This window comes from Chaetodon auriga, chromosome 22 (genome assembly GCF_051107435.1).
Source record: "Chaetodon auriga isolate fChaAug3 chromosome 22, fChaAug3.hap1, whole genome shotgun sequence".
Taxonomy (NCBI): domain Eukaryota; kingdom Metazoa; phylum Chordata; class Actinopteri; order Chaetodontiformes; family Chaetodontidae; genus Chaetodon; species Chaetodon auriga.
Genome location: NC_135095.1, coordinates 8601809 through 8627500, shown reverse-complemented (window position 1 = coordinate 8627500; position 25692 = coordinate 8601809). Strand labels below are relative to the sequence as shown.

Genomic DNA, 25692 nt, shown 5'->3' with positions numbered 1-25692 from the left:
ACAAAGACATGGCGAGTGGAGCCAAAAATGTCAAATTTGGATTCATCAGACCAAAGGACAGATTTCCACTGGTCTAATGTCCATTCCTTGTTATTCTTGACCCAAGCAATTCTCTTCTTGTTTTTCTTCCACAGGAATGGTTTCTTTGCAGCAATTTGACCAGGAAGGCCTGATTCACACAGTCTCCTCTGAACAGCTGATGTTGAGATATGCCTGCTACTTGAACTCTGTGAAGCATTTATGTGGGCTCTAATCTGAGGTGCTGTTAATTTGCGGTTTCTGAGGCTGGTTACTCTGATGAACTTATCCTCTGCAGCAGAGGTAACTCTTGGTCTTCCTTCCCTGTGGCAGTCCTCATGAGAGCCAGTTTCATCATAGCGTTTGATGGTCATTGCGACTGCACTTGAAGATATGTTCAAAGTTCTTGAAATTTTCCGGATTGACTGACCTTCACGTTGTGGAGTAATGATGGACTGTCATTTATCTTTATTTAGTTGAGTGGTTCTTGCCATAATATGGATTGGAACAGTAGTCAAATGGGGCTATTCACTGTATAGACCTTTGTACCAACCCTACCTCTGCACAACACAACTGATGGTCTGAAACACATTAAGAAGGCAAGAAATTCGAGAAATTAACTCTTGACAAGGCACCTGTTAATTGAAAATCATTCCAGGTGACTACCTCATGAAGCTGATTAAGAAAATGCCAAGAGTGTGCAAAGCTGTCATCAAAGAAAATGGTGGCTAATGTAAAATATAAAACCCATTCTGGTTTGTCTGACTTTTTTGTTTACTACATAATTCCATATGTGTTCCTTCATAGCTTGGATGTCTTCACTATTAATCTACAATGTAGAAAATAAGGAAAATAAAGAAAAACCATTGAATGAGAGGGTGTGTCCAAACTTTTGTCTTGTACTTCACATACATACATACATACATACATACAAAAATACATACACACCTGCATACATACATACATACATACTTAAATGCGTAACTACATACATACATACATACATACATACATACATACCTGCACACACACATACATACATAGATAAATTCATGTCTACATACATACACACCTACATAGACATACACACACACACACACACACACACACATACCTAGACACATACACACATACATACATACATACATACATGCATGCATACCTACATACATACCTACACACACACATACATACATATCTACATGGATACATGCCTACATACATACATCATACATACATGCATACACACATACATACCTACATGTCTAAATACACGCATACCTACATACATACATACATGCCTACAAACCTACATACATAAATACATACATAAATACATTAATACATACATACCTAAATAGATAGATAGATACATAAATTCATATCTACACACACACACACGCATGCATGCATACCTATATACATACCTACACACACATACATACCCACATACATACATACATACATGCATGCATGCATACACACACACACATACATACATACATACATACATACATGCCTACAAACTACATACATAAGTACATACAGACATGCCCGCATGCATACATACATACATACATACATGCCTACATATCCACATAGATACATACCTACCTAGATACATACATACATACATACATACATACATTCCTACATACATACATATCTACATACACACATACCTACATACATACCAACCAACATAAATTCATATCTACACACACACACACACACACACATGCATGCATACCTACATACATACCCACACACACACTTACATACCCACATACATACATATCTACATGAATACATGCTTACATACATAATACATACATACATACATGTATGCATACATGCATACACACATACATACATACATACATGTCTAAATACACACACACCTACATACATACATGCCTTCAAACCTACATACATATCTACATACCTATCTACAAACCTACATACATAAATACATACCTACACACAGACATGCCTGCATACATACATGCATGCCTACATACATACATGCCTACATACATACCAACATACATTCATGCCTACATACATACATTGATACATACATACCTACCTAGATACATGATACATACATACATACATACATACATACATACATGTCTACATACATACACACCTACACACACATACATACATACATGCATGCATACCTACATACATACCTACATACATATCTACATGAATACATGCCCACATACATGCCTACATACATACATAATACATACATGCCTGTACACATACAAACCTACATACATGCATACATACATACATGCCTAAATACACGCATGCCTACATACATATATGCCGGCATACATACATACATATATACCCGCATACATACATGCCTACATCCATAAATACATGCCTGCATAAATACACACCTACATACATACATGCCGACATACATACATATCTACATACGTACCTGCATACATACATACATGCCTAAATACATACCTACATACATACCCGGATACATACATACATACCTACATACATACATACCTACATACATACATACATAGATACATACCCACATACATGCCTACAGACATATATGCATGCCTACATACATACCAACATACATTCATGTCTACATAAACACACACCTACATTCATAAATACATACATACATACATACATACATGCCTGCATACCTACATACATACATACATAATACATACATGCCTGTACACATACAAACCTACATACATACATACATACGTACGTACGTACATACATACGTACATGCCTAGATACACGCATACCTACATACATATATGCCTGCATACATACATATATACCTACATACATACATGCCTACATACATACATATCTACATATGTACCTGCATACATACATACATGCCTACATACATACTAACATACATATCTGCATACATACATTGATACATACATACCCAGATACATACATACATTCCTACATACATACATAGATACGTACCGACATACATGCCTACATACATACATACATGCCTACATACATACCAACATACATTCATGTCTACATAAACACATACCTACATTCATAAATACATACCTACATACATACATACATACATGCCTGCATACATACATAAATACATACACACATGTCAACAAACCTACATACATATCTACATATGTACCTACATTCATACGTATCTACATACATACCTTTCTACAAACCTACCTACATACTCACATACATACCTGCATCCATTCATACATACATAAATTCATAAATACATACCTACATACATTAATACATTCCTACATACAAACATACCTACATACAGACATACAGATATACATACATACATACATATGGTTCCCAAAATTGATCTTTCAAAAAAGGCCCAGCTGGGCACTGTAGTTTTTAGTAAACATAATTCAAACAGGACAAAGTACTGCATTTGTTGGGGACTGTTTTCAGCCATGGATTAATATGCATTTGCTGATTGGCATTAAAGACAACTTAAAAACAGGAGCTGGCTGGCCTACCTGTCCTGGATATTCTTGCGCACGATGAGGAAGTAAGACTTGATGAGGCGTTCAATGACCTCACAGTCCCGCTGCTCGCGTGATGACAGCTTCCTAGCAACTGGCACAGGCTTGAGGAAAAAGGGGGGGGGGGGTGTTTTAAACAACCGCTCACTGAAAAATACTGTCTTCTCCTTAATGGGGCATGTTGATAGGAACATGTTTAGTTACCACATCCAGCAAGTTCACAGCTCCTTTAAGGGGGCTTCCAGGTCCAGAGCCAGGGGCTTCCTCTCCTTTTTTCAGCATCCCCCTCCAGTTACCTGTGCCGTCCTGCTCGGCTGGTGGCCCTGCTGCTGGGGCCTGAGGAGCCAGGAACACAAGAAAAATGATGATTAACTGTCATCACAGCACCCAGGCCGCTAAATTATTTGAACAGCTACCTTGGCTTTTCATTAGGGTTCACAGGGAAAGGATGGTTTGGGTATGGTGCATCATAATTTCTACTGGTTTTTATGCAAAGACAAGTCAAACAGGCATGTATGCAAAAAGATTATAAAATCATACAAAATAAGCTGTCAAAACTGAGCATAGTACATACAGCCACTGACCGAATTATATGTCTCTGTTTTGGATATGACACTGGGAAGACACCTGCACAGCTCTCACAGAAAAGAAGTGAACTGAACTATTAATGGACCAATTCATGAGAAAATTTCAGATGCAATGCAGTAAATAAAAATGCCACGCTAGCAGCTCTGTGACTGTCAGTCACCATGACGCTGTGCTACATGCTCACAGTAGGTATGTTTACCATGTTAACAATCTTAGTTTAGCATGTTACGAAGCAGGTTCTCTACAAGAGGAAAAGTCAGGGGATCACCTGAATCACTCAGGTTCATCGTCTGGGGGCCATGAATGTCTGTACAAAATTTCATGGCAATCCATTTAGTAGCTGTTAAGAAATATTTCGCTATTTAGTCATGCTGCTAGCATGGCTAAACAAACTATAACTATTGTTATATACAAACAAACGACAACAAGGCAGCCAGAGTTTGGAAAAGGAAAGAGAGGAAGGCTTTTGCTGTCAGACAGGTGGATCAACTTTGGGGAAACAGAGTCTGCAGAAAACACAAACGGTTGTTAGTGCAAGTCCACACAGGCTGAGGGGAGCGAAACAAGAGCATGTCATCAGCAGACAACGATCAGAGTGCATGCCAGCAGCCCATGCCCACCCATCCATCCATCCATCCACCCATCCACCCATGCTCCACCGCAGCCAGCCCCGCACAGAGCTGCGTACGTGCCCACCTTGGCACCGTCCATGTCTGCTCCAGACGCAAGGGGCTCGCCAGAAACCACAGCTGGACCAGCCGGGCCTTTGCCAGCAGACTAGCAGGAATATGAGAGCAGGAACGGAGAGAGAGAGAAAAAAAAAGCACTGAGAAGAAATGTGGAAAGACGCGGAAAGGGAGCCTGGCAGTGGAACGTTATTTGGGGGGAGGAGAGGAGGCTCTCTGGGAAGTAGAGAGGAGATGTGGGATAAAATTCCTGGGTGGAAACTATCCGAGGCATTTGGTTCACAGACCCTCATCCTGCAGTGCTATGAATGATTAACACTGCACAAGTCGCCTTTATACTCGGGACGCTGCAGACTGCAAAGCAAACGTTAGAAGAAATGAGCTGCTGTTATTGTATTTGAAAATCAGGCTGTTTCTTTTACCTTATCCCTGGGCACTGCAGCGGGCAGCTCTCTCATCCTGTTTCTCCTTTGCTCCTGCAAACACCAGAACACATGATGTCACCAATAACAGTTTAGTAAAATTAGACATTTTAGGAAAGTGTGTATTGAAGTGTGTGTAATATAAACAAATCCCACCTTCAATCTTTTTACATACTATATATAAAAGACTAAAGATTTCCTCAATAATAACAATGTAATACCTAACACTGTGACAATGCTGTGCAAGCAAAGAAAGGCCGTAACAAATGAAATCTTAGAGGAAACTGAAATACCTAATTATGAAATTTTATCACTACTGAATAGTACTATGATACTATTTACTGTACATCAAGGTCCTCTGTGTGTAAGACTTAGAGAAAAGGAAAAGTTGGTCAATTTCTGATCGAAACTTTCAAGTCAGGTAAAAGGAAAAAACAAGGTTGCACATATTGGAGTACTGGTAAAATTCGGACACCACTATATGAGATGGAAAATTCAAAATCCAACATTCAAGTTTGAAAAGGTAATCAATCGGTCACATGACTGACACATGAGCGTGTGATCAGCCTTAAATACAAGTGAAAAAAGGATCTTCAATAACCTGATGTTCAAGTGTGAACTCTTTAAAGTGAAGTCTGGTGTCTGAATTTCACCAAATCCAGTTTGTCCACCCTGTTTTTGTTTGTTTGTTTTGAATTTTTAGGTCTGGAAATGACTGAAATTGTGTACCTGGAAAGAGTACCAGGGTTTTTTTTAATATAGGACACTAAATTTGTGAAAGATCAGCTTCAATTTCAACATTAGTAGTTATATTTCAACATTAGGGTGTTCAGTTGCAGCTTTTCTTTGCTTCCATATGTTCCGGTTGAATGCATCTAATACTTTTTATATACCTAAAAATATTAATATATACAAATAACCAACGTCAGGTTTTCACCTCCTCTCTCTCTATTCTGTCAGGAAAAATGTACGAGCTATGAGTACAGACCTCTATATTGTTATTCAAGACGCCGCAGGCATCTGCAAAGTCTGGATGTTTGGTGTTGATGTAGGCCAGCTCTATCGCAACCAAGTTGTGCACCTATGATGAGAAAAGAGCTTCAGTTGTCATTAAAGACTGCAGCCTAAAAGGTCATGACTGCAAGATGAGCGTGATGGTACCATCTCATTGGTGATGGGCAGCCTCTTCCTCAGGAGGGAGGTGACGACTTCCACAATGGCCTCGTGCAGCTTGGGGAACCTCTGCAGCTCCTGCAGGAACAGATCGCTGTGAATATGAATGTGTGCGAGGGAAAGAGGAATGAACGCCATCACCTGCTTCGACGGAGCGGATTACCTGCGTGCTGTAGTTGCTGCAGTGCTGGATGATCCTCTGCATCTCCTCGTGGACCAGCTCCACGCAACGCAAACTGGGCTCCTCCAGGCGTTTCACCTGCTTCTTCACCAGCAGCTCGAAGGAAACCTCGGGCACAAACAGGGAGGGACGCGGGCCCTGGAGGAGGGGGGAGGAGGGAGCGGCAGGCACTTATTACTCAGAGCTACTTGTGCTGAATGAGTGAACAAAAGCAACGCAATAAAGAGATGGTTAGAGAAAAAAAAGTCATGTTTCTGTTGTTTTCCGATAGCTCACTGAACTAACAATGACCTCCAGTGACTCTAATCCATCACACTCATGAGATCATGCAGCAGTCACTCACGGTTGCATTCCTTATGGCTGTCAGGATGTCTATGGTGCTGAGTCCTCCCAGAGGATCCACAGACTCCAGCGTTCTGCCAAAAGTCTCGTGGAATATGTAACAAATCCTGGCTCCACCGCACCTGAAAAACAGCAGCAGGGGGGGATATTAGCTGTGATGTGAACCCCGTGGCCTGCTCTCCTGTCAGCTCTTCCTCTTCCACAGAGGCCGTGCGTGCCTCAACTTACAAGTTGTATCATATTAAATGATGAAACCAATGCAGTTGTTTCGCTCATTTTCACTGCACTGGAGCAACAGCATCACCATGTGGCCGAGCGGAGGAGGGGCGCCTGTACTCACAGCTCTGCCGTCTCGATGTACTTGGCCGTGCCCTCTATGGTGTTGCAGTATTCTGTGGCGAACTTAGTGATGAGCTGGAGCAAGGTGGCGCTCTGGTCTTCGACAGGTTCGCCGTAGCTGCTCAGCAGGGACTGGTACTGGGCTGCCAGGACGTTGATCCGTGTCTTCAGCTCGGGGAGACAGTCTCGGATGTGATGCATCAGTAACCTGACATTACGGCGGCAAAGGGCAGACGGTTCAGTTGTTATGCAGATGTGTGAAATTATATGGTGAGCTGTGAGTATTCAAGCTAAACGTCTGTTGTCTGAATGAAAGACAACAGCAATTTCTCTGATGGCTGTCATTAATAACAGGGCTGCTGATGCTGACATAAATGGAATAACCTGGAAAAATTAAGAATTACATACATACATACATATTCATAAAGAAATGAAAGCATTCTGCACACAGCCCCAATCCTGGTCTGTTTTGACAGGCAGCTTTGTGGAGTTTACACTGAAAAAGTCTGAAAAGGTCTAAGAAATACTGACAGAAATTATTTACAGAAGCACAAACACGGTGAAATTCTTTTTCTTGTGTTTCGTTTTTCTTCTGTCTGCAGCAGAACAAACAGCTCTTATCACACTGACACTGGAATCTCAAACTGGTTCACACCAACAGAAGCTCTGTCCTCAAACGACACAGAGTTTGTCAAGGTAATATAATAAAAGTCACGTGCACCTGTTCAGGGTTCTGGCCAGGTATTTGGTTCCATTTCTGTTGGCGAGAGATGGGTATTTCTTCTGCAGGAAAGCATGTTCGTCTCGAATGGCATCGGTCACAGACTTTTTATTATTGATGTCCAGCTGGCTCCTAAAAGTTTAAACACAGTAACACACAAACAATCAGTCTTGGACAATAAAGGAAAATGAACGTGAGGATATATTGAAAGCAGTCTCATATCTATCTATATAAAATAATAAAGGCTTACTCCTGTTATGCTGCCAATGTGCTGTATATCATAATACAGTATGTGCTTTTGTATGGAAGATAATGGTTATTGATGCTCGTTTAAGTGAAGTGAATGAGATGGATTCACAGCTGGCAGTTTTTTAATCAATAAATGCAGAAATAGCCGCATTAAAAGTGTATTATCGTACACTCATCTCTGTTCTCTACATCTCTATCGAGCCTCTCGTCTTCATTATGAGCGATGGATTGTTTCATAGTATATTCAGTCCATTAAATGTGGTTTTCCAGACCTGTTGACTACTCCGATGAGGCCGAGTTTGACAGGAATCACTCTGCCCATCAGTACGTCCATAGCGTCGGTGCCAGCGTCCATCAGGTCCAGCTTGGTCACCACAGCCAGCGTCCTCCTGCCTGTCGAGTCGATACCAACACACACCGCCCATTAGTCCTTCACGTTTTCCTCACAATCAATTGGGAAAAGCCGGCCAGTAAAGGCTGATTTAGACTTTTAAAAAAATCTGATTATCATGTTGGCTTTGGACCTTCCTTTCAGTTCTTCTTACCGTCAGGGTCGACCTCCCGGGCTACCTTGAGGGCCTCCGAGGTGGCCATGTCGGTGTTCGCCGCAGTGACAGCCAGGATGATGCAGTTGGGGTTAGAGATGTGCTTCAGGATTAGATCTCTTATCTGAACCTCAATGTCCTTAGGCTGATCACCCACGGGCACCTGAAGGGAACAATACCAATTAAAAGCAAAGACACACTGCATGCCAATTTGATTCATTAGAAACTACAGACAGGGATTTCTCAGATTAACACATGTTCAACCAGAGGGAAGGAACTAATGAGGCTGGAATCAAAGCCTGCAGACTCCTGGGCTTTGACAGCAGGTTCAGAAACATCGAGAATAAGTTAACTAATTCCCTGCAGTCCACCAATATCAAATACACAAAAGCATCGACCAGACAGGAAAGTTAACACCAGTGACCAGGCACATCTGGTAAATCTTGGTTTTTAGGTGTTGTAGAGCAAATTTCCCCAGAGGAACAAGATGATCAAAGCCTTGTCTCAGGGAGTAGGAAGCAAGAAGTAAAGCATGCGTTACCTTAGTAATTCCTGGCAGATCCACCAGCGTGAGGTTGACAACGTGAGGAGAAAATATCTTCAGATGAATGGGTTCATCACTGATCCCCTGCAGAGGGACGAGAACAGAACAGGCTTCCACCGTGTTTTTCACAGCTGAGCGCAGTTTTACAATTAAAAAGCAGCTCTGTGGCTGCGCAAAATGTTTGGGTTTTTTCCGGCAAGCTGTCAGGTTTTCTGATGATAATACTGGAGATAATACTCCCAATGTGAGACTCATGCTACTCTGTTAATCCTGCTGATGTGAAGGCTGTGGTTCAGGAGGTAGAGCGAGTCGTCCACTAATCAGAGGGTCTGCATGTTAAAGTGTCTTTGAGGCAAGATACTGAACCCCAAATTGGCTCTGATGGTTCTGCTATCAGAGTGAATGGGGCATGTGCTGTAAAGCTCTCTGAGCAGTCGGTAAACTAGAAAAGCACCATATAAACGCAGTCCGTTTACACAAAGCTGAATGAGAGCAAGTCTTTCAGCTTCCTAGAAGCATCTCCAAACCCTTTGGGCCCCAGTAGCCCAAAGCTACATGCCAAAAAAACGTTGGTGTGATTTTCCGCTGTGGTCTCAGATTTGATAAACATACTATATAAGCTTTGCTGTGAAACCCAGTTTCCTCTGCTCAGGGCTGTATCCAGAGTCAAGACTTTACTCACAGCCTCAGATTTTGGAGAAAAAAGTTGCATACGCTTTCATCTCATTGCGTCTGGATTATTTTAATTCTCTCTACATATTATGTGTTAGTCACTAATCCTTGGTTTGCCTGCAGCTAGCCCGGAATGTGCACCTACTTTTCTAACCGGCAAAAGAAGGAAGGAAGACAGTTGTGATTGCTTCACAGAACAGATATAAGCCGTCTGTATTAGAAAACATGCAGAACAATCCCTCCGTCCACGTCTCACCTTATTGTTCCCTGATATTCGCTCCGTTTCATTTTCAATTTCTTGCCTGATTTCGTCAAAATCTGTGTAGATCTGCAACAAGAAAAGGAAAAAATATATAAAGACATGAAAGGGTCAAGAGTATTAAATGCGCATTCTGTATTATAAATGTCATACCTTATTTTTCGTGTGCAGAAACTTGCCCCACTCTTCACCTTCTCTGCCTGTCAAACATCAGAACAATATGGATTACAGCTAAAGCTTAGAGTTCTCAAAGGAGGCAAACACAGGTGTTAACTATCACAACTGGAAAGAAGACTACTCAGTGCAGGAGGCTAAGGAAGTGCAGCTAACGCCTGACAACAGTTTCTGGTCTGGTGAATGAAGCAGCTGCAGTTGCAGGTGTGACTTTGAGGAGGAGGAGGGAGCACAGCTAAGAAGCTAATCCAGGTGATTAAATGTGGAGACACCTGTACAATGCACCTTTGTGAAGCACTGAGCTTTCTCACACCCTGGCATCTGCAAGTGATTAGAGAGACAGTGACAGAGACAAGTTTAAGACTGCCGCTGGTGTGCTGAGCACCAACAAATGATGTGATGCTTTGGACACATACACACACACACACACACACACGTTCTCTCAAATTCTGGTGCTTTATGTGCAATGATCTCGACACAACATACAATCAATTAGTGAATCCAAACTCTGCAACGGACTAATTAGTGGAGTCCTCGGTCTAAAACACTGCAGTGATTAGAGGGATTCCAGCACTTACCGCTTTCATCATTCTTCCTCGCATCTCCAGGATCTACATGGACCAGCTGGAGGATGAGAGGTCGCCTGGTTACGATACCGGTCCCACGGGGCAGCAGGTCCCTGCCCACCAGGCTTTCCAGCACTGAGCTCTTGCCACTGCTCTAGAGACACAAAATGCAAATCGAGACACAAGTGAGATGAGGGATAAACCATCTACATCTATTTCCCTGCAATAACATACCAGATCCAGCATAGCCCTCCTTTTGAACCATGGTGGATCAGGGCTGCAGCCAGCACAGCTAATTGCACCTGTTTTTCCTTCAAGCAATGACCTGGTTCGTGCTAATAGAGATTAGTTTGTGGGTGAGGCTCTTAAAATAGCACTGATTGAAGATGAAAATAGATTTGACTGCCACTGCCAGTGCAGCCTTTGTAAATGAGATGTGCAGCAGTCCTGCTTAATATGCAGCAGGGTTTTAGCAGAGCTGCTTCCTCTGGCCTCTGTAGCCTCAGTTCGTTTTGGTGTGTGACTATTAATCATTGCTCTACATCGAGATGTATTTCTTTCACATAATGTAATCTTTATCTGTGCAAGCACTGCGGTAAAGCAAGGTTACCTAGCTAGCATACCAGCCGCTATATCACAAAACACACAGAGCATTTTACCTGAGTCCCCACCACTGCTATCTGTGGCAGCTGTATGATATCCGCACCCACTGTGTTGAATACATCTTGGAGCTTGTTTATTACGGGGATAAGAGCCTCCATGCTCGCGAATTAGGAATAAAACGAATAAAGCTGCAATTTTCGGGATAGAGCCAAAGTCATTCAATGTCCCACCGACACCACCATTGCAACAACACCCACTGAATGAAGGAGATTTTGTGCGGTGTAGGGAGTTGTAGTTCTTCAATGGGGAATAACTACCGCTCAGACCGAGGAAAAGACTACAGTACACGTGCTCCGGAAATAACGCGATACTCTACCTTCTCGCGCATGCGGATACCTGTTGTTGGTGACGGGCTAGCTTGGTTAGTGAATTGGTTGACTACCTCCTTCTAACCTTTACCTTACTGCCTGATTTTAAGTCAGTAACTTAATCATCTGCTACCAGTCCTTCGTTATTCCACCATGCTACAGTTCCTGGTGAGTTGAAATAACATTTTCACGTATGACATCGACGTTTGACAGGATGCTGACAGATGTGAAACTAGTCGAGCTAATGTGTTAGCATAACGATAAGTTAGTGTGAAAGTCGCTGAAAAGTAGGTGTCACCTGCTATCCAGCTAATAGTTAAGCATAACACCTGAAAAAAGGTTAACAGGGAACTTCGGTGATGTTTATTAATCAGTAAGTCAGAAATATCGGCCTTGGTTGACATTTGCCTTTTGTCTTCTAGGCTGGCTTTACCTTGGGAAATGTTGTGGGGATGTACCTGGCGCAAAATTATGACGTAAGTCTGTTTCAGTTTTATTTTTAAGCGTTCATAATTAAAATTCAACGACTGTTAGGTTAAGTTATTACTGCATTTTTCTTTCTAGGTTCCCAACATCGCCAAGAAAATCGATGCCTTTAAAAAAGACGTGGAGGCCAAGAAGAAGCCTCCAGAGTGAGCAAAGCGGGACCATGTTTCAAGCAAGAACAGATGGAGAGAAACTATTTATTGTTCAGGGTGATGGTACAACAAGCATACATTTGATAATGTAAAATATGTGTGAGAATATTAACAGTGCCTGGAACCAGATCTGTTTCTTTCCTTAGTTTTATAGGCGTGTTCTCATTGTAGCCTATTTTTTTTTATAAGATAAATTGTGCAAAGACTGGATTTTAAAGAATATTACAACTAACTGGTGGGATCAATTTAAGTCCAGTATCATGGCACTGTTGGATGGCCTTTTCTGGGATGCTCTGTGGCGTTTTCACTTACACGTGACCATCGTAATTTCCACACTGGGCGTTTGTAATGTTCTCCAAGTTGAATATCAATAGAACATGCAGTTGCTCTTCTGTGTTGTTTTCCTTCACAAGCTTCCACCTCACCAATAACTGCCAAACCTTTTGTAACATTGGTGTGAAATACAATTCTGAAGCATTCAGCTGACAATAAAGTTGTTGATAAGGAGTTTTGAAGTCTTTGCCTCATGAAGTTAAGTTTGCTGGGCTGGCTGTGTCAGTATGCGTCCACTAGATGGTGCCATTAGCAGCGCATCTAAATATCAGCATTACTTTCACCAAAAAAGGAAGAAAATCATTTAGGTTTGGCAAAAATTCTGATCTACTTTTTCTTCTTCCGTTTTGCCCCCTTCTTCTTTTTCTTCTTTTTATTTGAATGCGACCAACCAAAGCCTCTGAATTCCAGACAGTCCACTGCATTGTGGGAAATGTAGTAGACATTCTCCATGGCTGCCGGGCTGAGGATGTCCACCTCTGTCTTGGTGGATTTGGCACTAGTGGACCTCTTTTTGGGTGTTTTTGGACTCCCAGTCTTCTTGGGAGGTCTTGAACTGTGGGACCTTGATTTTCTGGATTTGGTGGGCTGTCAAGTAAATAGAAGTTGTTTACACTGTTTAGGTTTGGTTCCTCTGCATTGATTGACTACAATGAAGTTAGGATAGTCTACAATGTTATGCATACTTTACCATAGTAAAAGATGTCGAGGTCGCTTCCAGTGTGATGCCAGATTAGTCACCCATCTGTAAAATGAGAAAAACATCAGGTTTGGATTATTTAACATTTTAACACTACACAGAGCACATTCCCAAAACAGCCTCAGCGCTTTGACACAGATTCAAATTTCTGCATGTTAATCTTACCAGTGTGGCCTTGGCACTGTTGTAAGTGGCAACTGAATGGCTTCAACTGGGACAGTGATACCTCGTTTGTTTATGTCCTGTTGTCATAGAGACGGAGCAGACTCATGAATGAAGGGGCTGGCCTGTAAATTCTTTTGTTGCATCCAAGACGCCGCTTCAACACAAACCTCAACAAGAGATGAGCGGAAAAGGAGAGCGCTGAATGGGAAGAACTGAAAGTGCTGTAATTCAAATAAAAGCCGACAGCCTGAAATCTTTGCTTTTGTTTTTTTTATTTTCAGTGCAGCGCTGCAGTGGAATTCATCACTTATTAAGACAATAAGCTTTCAAATTCTTTGGCAATTGTCCCCAAATTCTCCTAATTTAAAAAGCCCTTGCATTCACATTGTGAAAATGTAGATTTGACATCACTGTTAACATTTAAATACATTCAGTAAATGTTAAACAACCCAATACCATGCAGAAGCTCTTGCATCTCGCAGTCATGCAATACAAAGAATAAATATTCGCAGCCATAACAAGTGTGCAGCCACTGTGAGAGCAAGAAATCCAATATGGACCCATGAAACTTCACAGTTGTGCCAGACGCACAACCAAAATAAAAATGCACTGTATATAAACGACATCTGACATCAAATTCAACAATCGTGTGCCAGTTTACTGCACATACAGCAGTAGCGTGGCATCCAAAAATTCTTCTGTTGCATTTCAGAACGGTCAAAATAATAGCGAGACGTGCTATATTCCAGCAAAAATGATGGAGGTTTGTGGATCACCTGCATAGTGCCATTTCTTTTCTTTGAAAGGCAAAATTTGCTTTAAAAAGCCTCGAGTGCAGCAGCACAATAATAGCTTTGTTTTTGTGTAAACTGATACTGACATGTCAGGTGGCAGCAGGCCGGTGTGATGACTGCACTTCAGCCGGAGGACCTCACTTCAAGTACAGCATCTGCCCTGCTCATCTATCTGTGATACAATACAAATTTTAACCAGTTTCAGGGTTGCTGACCCCAACTTGACAAATCAATGGAGCAACGTGTTATTAAAATCACTTTGTGGCAGTGATGCGGGAGCTGAGAGACATTTTTACTGCAGAGCTCCGTGAATTTAAGCCCTTGAGGGTGACTAAAAGGGTTAAGGGGGCGTTAAGTAGCAGAGCTACTGGGTAGAAATGAGGTGGACTATCATGTGGATGATGCGGGAGCCGCGGGGGCAGCTGCACAGGTCCATGCTCGGGCTCCTGATTTTGTCCTCCAGCAGCTGGTCCAGCTCCCAGCGCAGCTCCTTCACCAGCTCAGCCACCTGGGTAACAGTAACACACACAAAAATGAATTTCCATGGACAGTAATTATGTGGGGGTTTTTTTAGTTATTGTTCTTTCACAAGCATAAATAACCATTTTTCGCAATTAAACCTATGTTAATGAGGTTTTGTTTATCGACTTTACCTTTTTGTTCCTTATATGAATACAAAAAAAGAGTGTATGATACAATTTCGATTATTATTATGTCTTTTATGATGATTTTTATGTGGCAATATATGTGACTACAGTGCACTGCTTTCTTAGGAGTCCTTGTAAAAAGCCTATTCAGTCTCTTAAGCATATTAAACAGCTTTACAGACAGCTTGTAAACTAACTTCAAACTAAAAAAGCATTTGCAGAGACACTTCACTCCATTATGTCTGATCTCTGACCTGATGAGAAGCAGCAGCAAACCGAATCCATCCATCGTCGAGAGAGATGACAAACTCTCCCTTGTGCAGCTCCATGTTCACCTGCCCGCCTCCAAACAGCACCAGCGGGTAGACAGACACCATGCTGCAGTCCCTGATGAAGACGCGGCTCGTTTTCACTTTCTCGTGGTAAACCAGGTAGGGGCTGTTGTAGTGGCGAACCTGTAGCACAAAGAAGAGTCACGAGGCCTGTCGCTCTGACTAGCTGCTGACTACGACGGCTTCTCTCTCTCGTATCTCACCGTGTAGTTGACAGACGAGGGGTGCACGTGCACGCAGCCGTCGTTCTTGGTCATGAAGCGGAGCTCGTTGGCTTTGGGCTGCATTTTCATCGCTCCTTTGCTGGTCATCTTGTAACTCCCCTGAGGAGCTCGCACCTGAAACGGAAAGGATCAAACACAGGACGAGAGTGAGGCCAAGTAGAGACAACAGGCCTGAGATGGTTTCACAGTTATTATTGGCCTCAGTTTCTTATTCCAAGGACAGAGATAATGAATATACACCTGGACCACATTGGGATAGAGGGCAGCGCAAAGCATGGCGGACATCAGCCGGATGTTCTCAGCATTCAAGTTCGCCTGGAATGGTCAAAACCACATTGTACAACTGAAATATCAACATGTATTGGAACAGCAAATAAAACAATTTTAGCACTATTATGCTTGTATTTGTGTGTGTGTGTGTGTGTGTGTGTGTGTGTGTGTGTGTGTGGGTATTTGTGTTACCTCAGGGCCGGTAGCCTCCAGAACACCATCGGTACCTTTACAGCACATGCGCTCTATAACCCTGGCCCTCAGTCCCTCTCTGATGAAGCCAATGTCAGAGAGCAGCTCAGCAAATTGTCTCTTCAGACTGGCAATCTCCTGCAGACAACACAACAGCTTTTTTTTAAAACTAAAGGCCTCTACATGCGCAGCATTACATGAATCGTAAAAGAGAATGCATCAGGCTCTTCAGACAGCACCGCCTGACCTGTAAGCCTCGCCACGACAGAAAGTTCTCCCTGCAGTAAAGGAAGCCGGCCTGATTGCCATTCTTTGCAGCACAGCACCATCCCTACAAGAGAGGAGACAATAAATCACATCCATCAGTTGAAAAGCTACATCAACTTTTCTACATATAAACACTGTGTTTGTGTTAGTACCTTGTATGCCTGTAACAAAGCTAGATGGTCACTACTGGCCACAGCAAAGGCCAGTTTCTTCTCATTGGCTTCTTCCCGCTTATCCCACGGAGACACCTGGAAAACAGACCGAGGAACAAATATAGAAAGTATTCATACAGAAGGACAAACAACAAGCCACTGCTAAAGGATCCTAAAATCCGCATTGTGATGCCAAGATGTGGCACGCCGTTACTTACAAATGGCGATTTGAAGGCAAGGCTGGCAGCGATGGTGAGTGCTGGGTCGAGGCAGCGAAAGATGGCACCGAACAGCATGAGCTTCCCAATGCGCACGTCGACGGGCAGGCAGGCCAGGTGGTAGCCCAGCGGGGTCAGCTTCTCATCTGCAGTCAGAGCTCCCAGGTCCCGCAGGCGCTGCTTGGCTGCATCCAAGCTTCCCATAACCGGGGGCTCGATGAGCCGAGAGAAGACCGACTCCAGCGCCTGCTCGGCAAACACGTCCAGGATCTTGATTCTATCAGAGGAGGAAACGGTGTTTTTCATTTCTTAAGATCTGCTGTGGCCCGTCTGGAGAGGACACCCTCTGTTGACCCAGTCTCCCCTTCATTTCAAGGAATAAATCCCAACAGCCATGTCATACAAGAAGCTCTATTATTTCCATTTGCAGAGACAACAAAGCAGGTTGGCGCTGTGCAAAGAGCAAACAGATGGATCTACCGGAGGCAGAGCTGCTCCAGAGGCACTCTCTGGATCTCGGGCAGCTGTTGTTCAGCCAGCTGGTGTTGGAAGCAGTGGCTGGTGAAGAGGTGGAAGCAGACCCCCGAGGCCACGCGACCCGCTCGACCCTTCCTCTGCAGTGCGTTGGCTCGAGAAACCCACGAGTCCTCCAGGCTCTCCATGCTTTTAGATGCATCATACCTGACGAAAAAGATGACAAATGCAAATTTTACACACAAGTTCCAACAACACTCATCAAATCGGAACACAAGCAGATAATGAGACTTTGGTTGCATGTGGCAACTAACGTGGCCCAATTAACAACCATTGTTCACTAAAATGCACAAATATTCATAAAGTGCACGTATCTAAAGAATAAACATACAGCATCTGTTCACTTTCACAAAATGTGAGGTTACCTTTTCTCCTTCATCTTGCCGGAGTCGATGACATACACCACGTCATCAATGGTTACGGAGGTCTCTGCGATGTTGGTGGAGATGATAATCTTTGTGACGCCCTCTGGGGGCTGGCTGAAAACCGCCTGCTGCTCCTCATTGGACAAGGTGGAGTGAAGTGGGTACACCACACACCTAGTGAGGGGAAAGCACAAACACATTAGTTAACATGTGAGTACTGAGTGTTTGAAATCCTGTTGACACACACAGACACAGACCTGGTTGCGCCCCTGTTGTTGAACATTCTGTTGGACTTGAGCTGCTCGTACAGCATCTTGATCTCAGCCAGGCCCGGCAGAAACACCAGCACTGCCCCTGGGTACAGAAACCAATAGGTAACACCAACATAACCAAAGTCCACTTCCAAAGAGTTTTGAATGGAACTCGACTCGATTCTTACCTGGAGGGTAGTCGTGTTTTCCATCTACAATCCACTCCAGCAGGCTCTCCACCAGGTCCATGTTGATCTTGTCCAGGTCCATTGCAGCAATGGTCTTCAGCACAGACTTCTTAGTATCTGCATCAACAGCAAAACAAAACGTAAAAGTTTATTAAAGACCAAGGAAGTACAATTCAAGAAGCCGTCAGTTCAGTTTATACTTGCTCTTGACTCACCTTTGTATCTGAGCGTGAGCTCCTGCAGACTGAGCTGCTGGTCTGGAATGGAGTCTTTGACAAAGTCCTTCTTACAGAAAGACATGAAGTTCCACATGTCATCACCTAAGTCGTCCACCATGTCCCTTGAATCTCCTTTGCCACCTCGTCCGCTTGCGGAAGACGAATTTTGTTTCCCTGAGCGCATGTAAGGGCTGCCATCCTCAATGACATAGCTGGGAAAATAAATTCAATTGTGATTATTTGGATCTCTCTCTCTCTCTCTCTCTCTGTGTTTATAGCTTGCTGGACTTCTGACTATTGAGGTAGCACAAGAAACAAACAGTTAATTATAACCTTACACATTTATATGTGAGACCAGTTTTAAAAATACTGAGTTAAACATTTGTTGGAGTGAAGGAAGATATACTTACCGGGCTTTAGCGATAGCATCTTCAAGAAAAAACTGGTCAACAGGAAAAGTGCGTCCTGAAATGAGAGACATTTGCTGAGTGTAATCTGTAAAATCTATCCAGGGACTGTCTTGAGTTAATCATGTAATGAACATATCATGTCTTAAACAGATATGGCTGATTACCTGGAATGTGGACAGTGGGACAGTTGTAAAAATACTCAGAGAAGAGGTTGGCATTCAGTGTGGCACTCATTAGAATGATCTTCAGGTCTGGCCTCTGCACAACCAGGTCTTTTAATACCAACAGCAGGAAGTCACTGACAAAGACAAGACGAAACAGAGAGATGTACAGTGAATAAAAAAAACAGCCACAAAGAAGAAGTTTCTAAATATCATTTACCTGTTTGGGAAGCTAACATCTGAGATTGATTACATTACAAAAGCTATTCAGCGACAACTCAAAATGCATGAAGAGCTCGAACGCACACTTTCTGTACCAGATATTAGTGATCGGTATAATCTCACCTCTCCTCCGTTCGCTCGTGCACCTCATCCACAATGACGTGCGTGACGCCTTTGAGGTCTGCTTCGCCCTCCAGTCTCCTCAGTAACACGCCTGTGGTGCAGTACAGCAGTCTGGTGGCAGACGTCTGACAGAACAGAACAGTCAGAGAAAAGAAAAGTAGTTGAGGCAGAAGTTATTTTATAATATAAAGCATGCTCTGAAATATATGGTGCATATGACTGTGACAAAAAGCTGATGGTGTAATATCCTGCATACTAGACGTTCATGTCAAATATGCCCCTACCCTAACAGTCTCCAGGCGGATCTGGTAGCCCACTGAGTTGCCCAGACACTCTGCACGCTCCTGCGCCACCCTCTGGGCCACAGAGATGGCAGAGATGCGGCGTGGCTGAGTACAGATGATGTTGGCCACCTGCTCGGCTCGACCGCTTAACGAGGCATCCAGAATGAACTGAGGGATCTGAGTGGTCTTACCGCACCTGCAGAGAAGTAACAGCGTATAACCATCTGGATTATATTTATACTTAGTTACAATCTTCCAGGAAATCCATAGGACTTTTAATGATGTTTGTTTAGCATTTCCCCCATTTGAGTCTTTGTGAATACAAACACTTCACGCTGTCCTGTGTAACCCACCCAGTCATCCCGCTGACCACCAGCACCTGGCAACGGTCTAACAGGTCCAAGATGTTTTCCTTTTCGTGCCAAGCCGGCAGCTTCCTCCTCTGCTCCAACATGGACCTGTAACGCCTGGATGACTGGGCGAACAGAAGGATGGAAGGACAGCGATGGATTAAAAATACATACATTGCGTATAAAAGTTATTATTTTTAGTCAGTCTTCTTTTACCTGCTTCCTCTGAAACTCGCGGCAGAGCTTGCCATTTTCTTGCAGCAGGTTGTCTATCTTCAGGTTGTGCTTATTCACCATCTTCTTCCTCAGATTGACATAACTCTCGCTCTCAACTGGAACGGCTTCGCCCACATCTTCCTCGTCCCTCTCATCCAGCTCCTCTGCCTCTGCTGCCTCTTTCACTTTTAAGACAGAGGTGATGAGATTTCAACCATAAACACATAAATAGAGTGAAAACAGGGAAAGTAAATCATATACAGTAAATAATCTTGTTGACTCACAATCTACGGGTTTCTGGTTGTTAGGTGGAGCAGTCCTTCTGTTGGTGGTATGATTACTGCTGCTGGTGCTACTACTCCTGCTTTCCTCAGAAGCATTGCTCCTCACACTCTTGCTCTTCGTTGCGGCAAAAGAGGGTGGAGGAATCACCACAACAGGCGGCGGCGTGCTGTATTTGTGATGACTGACTGCCAGCAGTTCATTCATGACAGTTTCATCCTCACATAAGGTGATCAGAGTGTAAACAACAGGCTCGTTGCTCTTTGCTGCAGCCAGCGCTTCTTCAAACAATCTTTCCGTCATGCTGAGCCTCCCCGCAGCCCCGACAGACTCGTCTGTGGTGCTGAAGGCAACTATTGGTGCCTGAAACGGGTAACGGTTTCCTTTGGGGAAGCGGATCTCCAGTTCATACTCAGGAGGAGAATAGCTGCTGAAGCCAGCCTGGCTCGGGCCTGTTAGGTCTGGGGAACCAGCCCCCGATCTGCCTTTGGTCGGGAGCTGGTGCTTAAACTTGCATTTGTCCCCAAACCGGCAGCCTTGCCCTTTCAGGTAGAATCGGCAGACATCGCGAATGCTTACAGCTCCTCCGCCACCTTGGCTCCCGACTTGCCTGCCATTCCTGGCAGCTTTGTCTGAGAGGAATGGAAGGTCAAGGGTTACTGTCCAGACTGCATTGGCAATGCGCTCACTGAAGCGCTCGCCATAAATGGCAGCTAGAGCAAGAGCTTCTTCCTGCCTCTGGCTCAAACACTCATCCATAGGCACCCCTTCAAGGCCATTAGGGGTTACAGCTTTCTGGCCGTAGCGCTCACTGAAAACCTGGTGGAGGAGCTGTTCCAAAGTGGCCCCGAATTCCCCTCCACCAGACTCCAATGCCTGTTTGCTGCGCTCCCTGTCAAACCCATACCTACACAAAGCAAAGACGAGAAAACAAATGGTTAGGAGACAAGCTAAATATTCACCATGCTTATTTTTTTAAGGCTCTTCACAGTACTGCAGCACAAACATCTTCATTTAAAGAAATAAACAATTTCATCACCTGCAGAGTTTTCCTATAGCAAACAAGGAGATGATGGGTTCAGGGGTGGGCCGTTCATCATCAGACTCATAAGGCTCATATTCTGGGCTCTCTGCTCTCTCCACAGGCTCATCATGAGTGTTCCAAAACTGGCCTTCCTCACGGTGGTCCAACTCATCTATTTCCTCCTCATCCTCTTCTCCCCCCGAATAATCCGAACCATATTCACTGAGGCAGAGAGGATGATATGAGTTCACATAAACTTGAAGTGGAAAAACATCACCAAATAGTCTCTTAGTAGAACGTGCTTACTCATATGGCTCATCACAATCCTGGGACTGCAGATCCCGCAGCAGCTCCTTGAGTTGTTCTTGGTTCTCATTAGTCATGAATATCCTCTGCAAGGGCATGGTGCTCACCTCCGGCCTGATGCCGTCACCTGACTTTGGGCACGCACTGGTCCTCGCCAGGGACCTTGGGAGAGCCTTGCCACTGCTTTTCCCGCTGCCTCTGTCATCCCTGTCTCGATCTCTACCTCCTCCCCTTCCCCGACCTCCATCCCTACCACCTCCACGGCCGCCGCCTCGCCCTTTGCCAGGTCTGAACGAGATGATGGTAAAAGAGGAAAGGAGCAGTAAATGAGCACACTGTGACAAAGTTTACACCTGATAATTCCTTCACTATAAATATATACCTGCTGGGACGAGATGGTCCAAAATCAAGGCTGAAATCGTCATCGTCATCCCAACGACCAGCTCCTCCTTTCTTACCTCCACCTCCTCCACCACCACCACCAGCTCCTTTAGGCTTGTTAAATCTCCCCCCTCCTCTGTTTGGTTTCCCACCCCTTCTCCTCGCATTCATGTTTCTGTTGAAACAGTGTCATCACAGGTAATGTATTTTTAAGCAGTCAAAGCAACACATCGTGGATCGCCTGAAACACACTACTGTCACACCAAAGTACACTCACCTTCAATCAGTGTCCTCTCATTGCAGCAAACACTCTGTGAAGAGAGACATAAAATGCAGAGCTTGAATGAATCGCCTGAGCCCTGGGAGTATCCAGTAATCCTGGATGCACCAGAGAGAGCTGCTCGGTGCGGACCCGGGCAGAGCAAGCAGCTACTGTACATCCACTGCAGCGCAGAGTCGCACATAGCTGTGGGGTGGCTTGTTGTGGCACTTCAGTTCAAGTACGAGCAATGAGATGGTGGCTGACACACAGCGCTGGTGGCTACAATTACGCAATCAAACCGGGCATGCAGACTAACAACCCAACGAGGGTGATGCCCATTTAACTCCACGCATGGCTGCCCGACAATGTGTTTAGTTAGGGAGTTAGAAAAGTCCAGGATAAAGCTCGTGTCAGATAAATAACGCGGTACTGTGTCACGCAGCCTGGCAAGTCAGTTAGTAAAGTGGCTATACCAAGCTTCGGCTAGCTAACAAGCTAACAGCTAGCAAGCTCACTCCTCACTTCTGATTTAACAAGCTAGCCGAGAGAAGCTTTCTCACAAGTAAAGTCGGGAGGTTTAAATGCTTGAGAGTGCCATAGGAAATTGAACATATATCATAAACGCTGAAATACAAAAAGTACTCGAAAAACTTAACTTTCATAACAAGTGTTAACAAACCTGAGACAGCTGTTCCGACCACCGGCAGCCTGCCTCTCTTTCATTGGTCGAAACACAGAGTTCAAAGTTTCTTTTCCGGTGTCCGGTAACGTTTGAACTGGGAAATGTAATTATAATACTTTGTAAATGTATTATTTTAGCGGCATCTGTAGGTTGCTGGAGTAAACTAAAGGCGACATAAGTTTAGCCAAACTACATTTTTCTAAAAACAGTAACGCTAAAAATAAAAGACTTTTTTTAAGCTAGGTCAGCACCAAACCTGTAGTCATGGTAACTGCAGTTTGCGTCGCGCAGCCAGGACAGCGCAGACTGCTTATGTTAGAGTAGTCAGGACTGCTTATTTTTAGGGTGTGCTTGCGAATAAATATGGCATAAAGTTTGATGTGTCATTGTAGCAACTTTGTTATTCAGTTGTTTGACTTGTCACGTTCCGTTAATTGGCCGGCACACAGCGTTTCCCGTCGGTTCTGACAGCCATCTGCTGACCGGGGGAAGCTGTCACGGATGTCTGGTAGGGTGTGATTGTGAAGATTCACACACACACACACACACACACACACACACACACACACACACACACACACACACACACACACACACACAACCTCTGTTTTTTATCTGTTGCCTAATTTTCATGATTTTTACTTTTAGACAAGAAAGAAAGTGATGATTTGACACCTCAAGGTGAGTAAGTGTCACACCTGCAAATCGTGTATATCCATCTAAGGTCTTAGGTGCTTGAGGTAAATATGTCCATTTGTTTACAGGGGAAGAGCCAATAAAGGTGTCCTACATCTTCCCAAATGGGGACCGATACGGTGAGTGATAACCGATGATACAGCTTCACACATTTACATTACAGTCCCATCGGTGTGTGTCAGCGTCTCTCCTCCACAGAGGGGGAGTGCAGCAGGTCCACGTCAGGTGTGATGATGAGGAGTGGTGCTGGGAAACACACCTCAGCAGGTGGTGTCATCTACACTGGCGAGTGGCGTGAAGACAAAGTGTGTATTTACTGTCCTCTGATGTATGGTTGGTTGGCCCTCCTCTGTGGTTCGTCATGCACATGCTTGTCTCTCACAGATGCATGGCAGAGGGACCCTGCAGCATCCCTCCGGAGCCCTATATGAGGGAGAATTCAAAAACAACATGTACGACGGCATGGGAGCATACACATTCCCAGATGGCTCTACTTATAAAGGTCACTTTTGTGAGAACAGGTAAAAAGCAAAAAGTCCATTTTTTGGCACTTGCTGTGGTTTCCTTTTATGTTTTCTGAAAGGAGATCAACCAAACCAAGTGATCATACTGTATGGCTGTGGTCTAATTAATGTAAAACGGTTCAGGTTAGCCCTCTTGTATTAGAATAAAGCAGCTCCTGTTTCACATTTCCACAGCAATCAGTGCAACAGAGCTTTAAACTAGTTTCAGGGGAAATATTCAAACCAAGTCTTGATGTTTTTTTTCTTATTATGGCCTTACAATTACATCAAACGTTAAGCTTTTTGATGTCTTAACTGATGTGTTGTAGGTTGGAGGGGGAAGGCGCCTTCACTGACACACACGGATTGGTTTGGACGGGGGAGTTCCACGGCAAAGCAGCCCTGGGCCTCAAAATGCAGCATTAAAACAAGCATACTGCACTGCACTGTAAATAAAACACTGTGTGATATATTCTATGTAAACTGTAATAGACTGTACTTTATTATCTAGAATTTTGCATGTATGATCTGTCTGTGCATGTGATAAACATATTCACTGCACCAAGTCCTTTCTGCCCACTCCCATGTGTTTCTGGGTATTGGTGGTTAAATTTCCATGCAATCAGTGAGTCATGTCTCTTGCCTGGAGTCACTCTCTCATCTGCATCTCCTGCTTTACTGGTCACGGTGCTCCGACACAGCAAGTGTCTCTTTGCATAAGCTTCACTTCAATCAGACATCATCACACTGGGGTTGTTTCTCCCGACCCTTTGTCGCTCTGCTTTTATTTCGCTGCGAGAGGAGAGGTGCATGACATGCTACACTGACATAAATCCAGGAATACTAGTGGCATGTTTGCTGAAGTTTGATTTAATTTAGACAACTTGTTCCTTCTATACAACAATAAGCATTATTTATCGCTCAAGGACAAAAAAATCTGAACAACACCTCCAACCTCATTTCTCCCTGGTTATACCGTCTCTCAACTCTCAGGGTGAAGGACGAGTTTTACATCATTGCACCACCAGCCAATCACTGAGGGGCATATGGTCACGTCCCCATCCACAACAGCTGCCTGAACTGCTGGAACATTGGCCCGAGGAGCTGTGTCAGGAGAGTGTGTGGTCAGTTTGACCTTCAGTGTTGGTGTGTGTGTGCACAGTTTTCCACCCCGCAAGACTCCTTCAGCTAATGAATAATTACTTCACAAACAATCACAACCGTTCAACATTGTTTAATAAGCAACTCTGATATTGTAATTTGTCATTCTATTGAATAATGCCTCTATGGATCTGTAATTGCACATA

The 25692-nt window shown here is 43.8% G+C and overlaps 5 protein-coding genes across 11 annotated transcripts in view; 2 read left to right on the top strand and 3 right to left on the bottom strand.

Annotated features, from left to right (window-relative positions):
- The window catches only part of LOC143314884 (dynamin-1-like protein), a 20451-nt gene extending 8566 nt beyond the window's left edge, over positions 1 to 11885 (bottom strand). For 2 of the 7 annotated variants that reach the window (XR_013075844.1, XR_013075845.1), the window contains exons 1-18: positions 11684 to 11885; positions 11037 to 11178; positions 10438 to 10484; positions 10282 to 10353; positions 9351 to 9437; positions 8810 to 8972; positions 8537 to 8657; positions 8016 to 8147; positions 7296 to 7502; positions 6957 to 7077; positions 6596 to 6751; positions 6421 to 6510; positions 6248 to 6340; positions 5260 to 5313; positions 4848 to 4928; positions 3768 to 3899; positions 1522 to 3667; positions 1268 to 1299 (exon numbers count right to left, since the gene is read on the bottom strand). Coding sequence is in view for 2 of the 7 variants with exons in the window: in XM_076722179.1 (XP_076578294.1) it covers positions 3558 to 3667; positions 3768 to 3899; positions 4848 to 4928; positions 5260 to 5313; positions 6248 to 6340; positions 6421 to 6510; positions 6596 to 6751; positions 6957 to 7077; positions 7296 to 7502; positions 8016 to 8147; positions 8537 to 8657; positions 8810 to 8972; positions 9351 to 9437; positions 10282 to 10353; positions 10438 to 10484; positions 11037 to 11178; positions 11684 to 11785 (1910 nt within the window). In the remaining 5 variants the exon portion in view is untranslated. Of the gene's footprint in view, positions 1 to 1267; positions 1300 to 1521; positions 3668 to 3767; positions 3900 to 4847; positions 4929 to 5259; positions 5314 to 6247; positions 6341 to 6420; positions 6511 to 6595; positions 6752 to 6956; positions 7078 to 7295; positions 7503 to 8015; positions 8148 to 8536; positions 8658 to 8809; positions 8973 to 9350; positions 9438 to 10281; positions 10354 to 10437; positions 10485 to 11036; positions 11179 to 11683 lie in introns of those variants that run through there. The other 5 variants (XR_013075847.1, XR_013075843.1, XR_013075846.1 and 2 more) reach the window with 5 other exon arrangements.
- Positions 11886 to 12011: 126 nt separating this feature from the next.
- stmp1 (short transmembrane mitochondrial protein 1) lies at positions 12012 to 13140 on the top strand. Its single transcript, XM_076722304.1, has 3 exons — positions 12012 to 12163; positions 12418 to 12471; positions 12560 to 13140. Exons 1-3 carry the CDS (start codon positions 12149 to 12151, stop codon positions 12629 to 12631), a joined length of 141 nt encoding a protein of 46 aa, XP_076578419.1. The 5' UTR covers positions 12012 to 12148; the 3' UTR covers positions 12632 to 13140.
- Positions 13141 to 13293: 153 nt separating this feature from the next.
- Positions 13294 to 14059, bottom strand: smkr1 (small lysine rich protein 1). Its single transcript, XM_076722303.1, has 3 exons — positions 13832 to 14059; positions 13658 to 13711; positions 13294 to 13554 (listed from the first exon to the last, which is right to left on the bottom strand). Exons 2-3 carry the CDS (start codon positions 13658 to 13660, stop codon positions 13294 to 13296), a joined length of 264 nt encoding a protein of 87 aa, XP_076578418.1. The 5' UTR covers positions 13661 to 13711; positions 13832 to 14059.
- A 50-nt stretch (positions 14060 to 14109) lies between these two features.
- dhx57 (DEAH (Asp-Glu-Ala-Asp/His) box polypeptide 57) lies at positions 14110 to 23224 on the bottom strand. The gene is made up of 25 exons (XM_076722302.1): positions 23184 to 23224; positions 22520 to 22553; positions 22244 to 22417; positions 21862 to 22149; positions 21571 to 21777; positions 20534 to 21438; positions 20250 to 20434; positions 20037 to 20158; positions 19684 to 19879; positions 19400 to 19524; positions 19058 to 19191; positions 18894 to 18948; positions 18481 to 18695; positions 18266 to 18382; positions 18084 to 18180; positions 17827 to 18000; positions 17408 to 17608; positions 16928 to 17204; positions 16710 to 16805; positions 16538 to 16621; positions 16291 to 16428; positions 16069 to 16143; positions 15808 to 15942; positions 15527 to 15727; positions 14110 to 15133 (listed from the first exon to the last, which is right to left on the bottom strand). The coding sequence occupies exons 3-25, from the start codon at positions 22411 to 22413 to the stop codon at positions 14990 to 14992; spliced, it is 4341 nt and encodes a 1446-aa protein (XP_076578417.1). The 5' UTR covers positions 22414 to 22417; positions 22520 to 22553; positions 23184 to 23224; the 3' UTR covers positions 14110 to 14989.
- A 260-nt stretch (positions 23225 to 23484) lies between these two features.
- morn2 (MORN repeat containing 2) lies at positions 23485 to 25647 on the top strand. Its single transcript, XM_076721907.1, has 6 exons — positions 23485 to 23694; positions 23835 to 23867; positions 23951 to 24001; positions 24081 to 24187; positions 24267 to 24403; positions 24715 to 25647. Exons 1-6 carry the CDS (start codon positions 23688 to 23690, stop codon positions 24809 to 24811), a joined length of 432 nt encoding a protein of 143 aa, XP_076578022.1. The 5' UTR covers positions 23485 to 23687; the 3' UTR covers positions 24812 to 25647.
- The last annotated feature ends 45 nt before the right edge of the window (positions 25648 to 25692 follow it).

What these genes read in the sequence shown, in the direction of transcription:
- stmp1 (XM_076722304.1), top strand. An exon ending in ACCTGGCGCAAAATTATGAC is followed by an intron (nt 12,472 to 12,559) that starts GTAAGTCTGTTT and finishes TTTTCTTTCTAG; the next exon opens with GTTCCCAACATCGCCAAGAA.
- dhx57 (XM_076722302.1), bottom strand. Translation starts at nt 22,413, where the DNA reads ATGAATGCGAGGAGAAGGGGTGGGAAACCAAACAGAGGAGGGGGGAGA. An exon ending in TGGAGGCTACCGGCCCTGAG is followed by an intron (nt 16,144 to 16,290) that starts GTAACACAAATA and finishes TGACCATTCCAG; the next exon opens with GCGAACTTGAATGCTGAGAA. An exon ending in TTGCTGCTGCTTCTCATCAG is followed by an intron (nt 15,134 to 15,526) that starts GTCAGAGATCAG and finishes ACTGTTACCCAG; the next exon opens with GTGGCTGAGCTGGTGAAGGA.
- morn2 (XM_076721907.1), top strand. An exon ending in TGATGATTTGACACCTCAAG is followed by an intron (nt 23,868 to 23,950) that starts GTGAGTAAGTGT and finishes ATTTGTTTACAG; the next exon opens with GGGAAGAGCCAATAAAGGTG. An exon ending in GGTCACTTTTGTGAGAACAG is followed by an intron (nt 24,404 to 24,714) that starts GTAAAAAGCAAA and finishes GATGTGTTGTAG; the next exon opens with GTTGGAGGGGGAAGGCGCCT.